The sequence below is a fragment of the Perissodus microlepis genome, chromosome 18 (assembly GCF_051167445.1).
Source record: "Perissodus microlepis isolate ML-2025 ecotype Zambia chromosome 18, ASM5116744v1, whole genome shotgun sequence".
Taxonomy (NCBI): domain Eukaryota; kingdom Metazoa; phylum Chordata; class Actinopteri; order Cichliformes; family Cichlidae; genus Perissodus; species Perissodus microlepis.
In genome coordinates, this window is record NC_140478.1 from 20,503,170 (window position 1) to 20,507,209 (window position 4,040).

Below are 4,040 nucleotides of genomic sequence, written 5' to 3' on the forward strand. Positions count from 1 at the left end.
AAAATGTTTCTTACATCCTTCTGTTTTTATTTTCATAATATATATCCAATTCACTGTCTTCCTAAAACTGACAATTTCAAAATAAAAGCTACTTAAAAAAAAAAAAAACATGATGCTGATAGTTCTAATTTTTAAAATATAAGCCCTACAGTTAGTTATGTAAATTTACCATATTTTAGGTGTCAGATTTAAAAGTGTGTGTGATTGTGAAATGTTTTCTTTCTTCAGTTTTCACCCAGCCTTCTGAACTACCATTACGGAGGAGGAAGCAAGAGTTGAAGTCCAGCTGACAACAGTATGTCTTCTCTTTCTAATAGTTTATATTCTGTGCTCTCATTTGTCTCAAGGATGAAGACTGAGGTTAAAGAGGGTCACCAGACTCAGACGAACAAATGTCAAGTAAAGACAATGCTACTTTTTCAGTTTGTGGTATGTGACATAAAACACCTTCAGTGAACAACAGAAGCATGTTGAACCAAGGAAATAAGATCGCTGCCATAGAATTCAAGGTCAAAGGAAAAGAGAAAGGAGGCTCTTGTTTTTAAACACACTCTCCAAAATAATGAGGCAAAACATCAGAGCATTACATTTATTTTGACACTACCAAATTACTTACTACCAAACCATCATGCAAAAGAAGCTTTTTCAGCATATTCTTCCAGTTGAGCAAAGCCTACAGAAGTGGAATATTTTAACCATTTTGTTTTGCACATTCTCAGTTTCTAAGCAGCATCACTCTTTTCTTCATTCTTCGTTGCACCTTCTTTATAACTGAAGACGCAGAGTCAAGCCATTTAGCAAAACGAAAGTTACAGACCTGGAGTATATACATCTTTTAAAAACGACACAGATAATAGATTAAGCCATGTTGCACCAAAAAAAAAAGAAAAGGACACAGGTCTCTGATTTAATTTAATTTTGTACCTCTTCTTTTTTTCCTTCTTTTTTTTTTTTTTTTTTTTTTTGGCACAAACAGCGCCTTAAGACAAAATTCTGCAAATGTCCAAATGTGACAGCTATAGAGGTTGGAGTGCGTCATCAGAGACTACCAGAGCCACTGCAGAGAAGGCACTTAATAGTAACAGATAAAATTCTGGTCGGCTGATGCTTTTTGTTGTGTTTGGCCAGCTCCTCCTTTTGTGAATGGAGCGGGAAAAATGCGGGAATTTAAGAATATTGCTGGGTGAATCTCTGGTGGAACTCTTTGACTTTATTGAGGAGGATCTTCAGCTTGTCAGTCGGTGGCAAGATGGTCATTCTGGGCAAGAGGAGCAAAGAAAAGGAAAACACAAATTAACCCTAGTGATGTAGAAAACAGCAGATGGCCCAGCTGAGAGTTCTTTGGACTTCCAGAATCCCAGAAGAATTAATTTAGAGGTTCTGACAGGGATAATATTTAAGATGATATTTTTAAAAAATGACATAAAAAATGTTTTGAGCCACTTGTTCAAAGCCACTCTAAAGCAACAGGACTGCACTAAAACCAACATTTACGAAGGTGATTGTTGTTTTATAAAAGTGCATCTACTGAATAACTGAATATCTTGATTTTCTGACTGTAGGTTGCACATTTGCTGTGTACCTGAAATGGTAGGTCCCATCTTTTTGGCCAAAGCCACTGCCAGGTACGAGGCAGATTCCCGTTTCCTCCAACATCTTCATGCAATAAAACATGTCTGGCTGCTGTCCCTTTTCCTGAGAGAGAGGAAAGGAAATATTATATGTACAAATTTTGATAATTTGGTGGCATGGGGCTCTTTAACTAAAAGCTATACTTATAACAGAAAACTGTGAGGATATATGCTTAATTTAACTTAAATAACAGTAAATAGTATTTTCAGTTCAAATAAACAAAATTAATCAATTAAAAGCTCAACTGGAACAAATTACAACAGAAAAAGCTCAATAAAACAAATACCACAATAAAATAAAATAAAGTACCACATTAAGCTGTACAACATGACTTGAGGGTGGATGAGAAGTTTAAGATATTTTAAATGTCTTCACTATGGTGACCCTCAGGTACAAAATACAACTAAAAAAAAACATGTTTGAATTTTGAAAGGAAAAAAATCCATATGATTTTAATTTATTTAGTGAATTTTAATTTATCTGATAATGAACAGCTGATAGAAGACATATGACATAAAAAAAACAAAAAAAGAAACGTTGTCCGTGACTTTTGGACAAAGTTAAAGTTGTGTGTTCAAAAAATATATTTTTTGGGTTGTTTTTTTAAAATCTCAGGCCACAAGGCAAGTTAAAGAGGATTAACAGCAGATCTGTGATAATGCAGGTATGTGTGTGTTTTTGGGATAATGCTACTCCTTTGTGGTCAGTCATAGGAGCTGACCACATGTCAGTGGGTCAATGTGACGTTACCCTCTCTAAGGCTGATCAGATTCTCGGTGCTTTGATTCATCCGCTCTCCGTGAAATTCCTACAGAACAATTGCCCGTGGGACAGAACTGAAACCCTGAGCCATTGGAAATCATTTGTTCTTCTAAGACAGCAAGGTGGCGCGTTGGCAACGAGCTGAGCTTCTTTGGCACGTTGCACATCCACCACCGGTCTGCATGTTGTATTTAATGGCCATTCCTAATGTGGCTTGTATGTAGTGTGACATGCAGTTAAGGCCGTGAAGGTCACAGAGAGATATTTTTAAAACAATAATAGCAGAACTGCAAACATGAGCGATTGGAGATTAGAGAGAATGTTCTGTAGAAATTCTTGCATAACTGCAATGTCTCTCTTCTTTTGTTGCTTCTGACCAATGTTATCACCCTGAAACAGAAATGGTGAATTATTTATAAAAGAAGGTTCAGGACTGACCGTGGCCTCTTTGACAGCCTTTTCAGGGATGGTTATGCGAGGAAAGGAGTACATAGCACCCTGCACAGGGTTGCAGCTGATGCCTTGGACCGTGTTGAGAACTTGCTCTGTAAGTTTGGCCTTTTCTGCTAAGGCACTTAATGTGGCTGTGCGTTCCTGGATGTGGGAAAGAGATATGGGGGGGGGCACAAAATTAGATCCAACATATATACATTTATGATGCTGGGATTCACTTGATTGGATTACTTTATCTGCATGTTGCAATCTTCTGTGCTGTAAGCTCCAAAAAAAAGTTTCAAATTCAGCAAAGGGTTTTTATCTTATCCCTGCCTAAATGACTCTGAGGTGCACTTGGACAGTTTACTGCTTAGATTGACATCACACATGACCAGAAGTAAACAACATGGGCAGGATAATGCAGAGCTCAAGAGCTTTTGATTTTAAGCTTTGTTATAAGCAAACCATGAAACATTGTTTGTGTTCTTCTGGATGAACTACAGTGATACGTGAATGTAGGACTGCAAAACAATAAAATGATTGTGACTGAGCGATATTTAAAATGCAAAGCAAACAAAAATCAAGTGGTCCATAAATCAGCTCCTGATGGCGTGCTTGCATGAGCCAATCACAGGTGTTCCCTCCATCGCAAGGCATGAATTTACCTGGATTAATCCGGACGAGTGACACTGCGTTAAAAACAGATATAGAACAAAATGTCTGGCACAGCAGAAGGTGAACGGCTTGTCCCTGAAAGCTGATCATTAGCCGTTATTTGAAAATACTTCCAAAAAGAAATCATTTGCAAAAAGTGCTGTGTGTCTGTAATGAACAGCAATACAACTAACTTATTCAGCCGCCTGAAAAGACACCGCAAAGTGCAGTAATGATGAATGCATGAAGGCCAAGAAAAGCAGTGCAGTGGTTTCTAACGTCAGTCACCCAACATCAGCTCAGATGTTGATAAAAGCGAAGCTGTACAGCATGCCAGCGCCGCCATCCGCCTCACAAAAGCGCACTGAAACCACCAACGCAATCGCACTACAGCTGGCCAAAGAAGTGCACCTAATAAACACGGTAAGAAATGGACATCTCAGGGAAGTAGAAGAAAGTGGAAGCTGTACCCTGCTGATTTTTTGTGTTCATGCAGCTCTACCTGACGGCACTAACAGGAAGTTTGTCTTTTGAAAATTTACCTTTTTAGCGAAACC

The 4,040-nt window shown here is 38.2% G+C and overlaps 1 protein-coding gene across 3 annotated transcripts in view; it reads right to left on the reverse strand.

Annotated features, from left to right (window-relative positions):
- Positions 1-575: 575 nt before the first annotated feature.
- gpt (glutamic--pyruvic transaminase) overlaps positions 576-4,040 on the reverse strand; it is a 16,222-nt gene continuing 12,757 nt past the window's right edge. For all 3 annotated transcript variants that reach the window (XM_084911845.1, XM_084911846.1, XM_084911844.1), the window contains 3 exons: positions 2,833-2,988; positions 1,583-1,695; positions 576-1,258 (listed from right to left, as the gene is read on the reverse strand). In XM_084911845.1, coding sequence (XP_084767971.1) covers positions 1,168-1,258; positions 1,583-1,695; positions 2,833-2,988 — 360 coding nt within the window. In that variant the 3' untranslated portion in view covers positions 576-1,167. The remainder of the gene's footprint in view (positions 1,259-1,582; positions 1,696-2,832; positions 2,989-4,040) is intronic.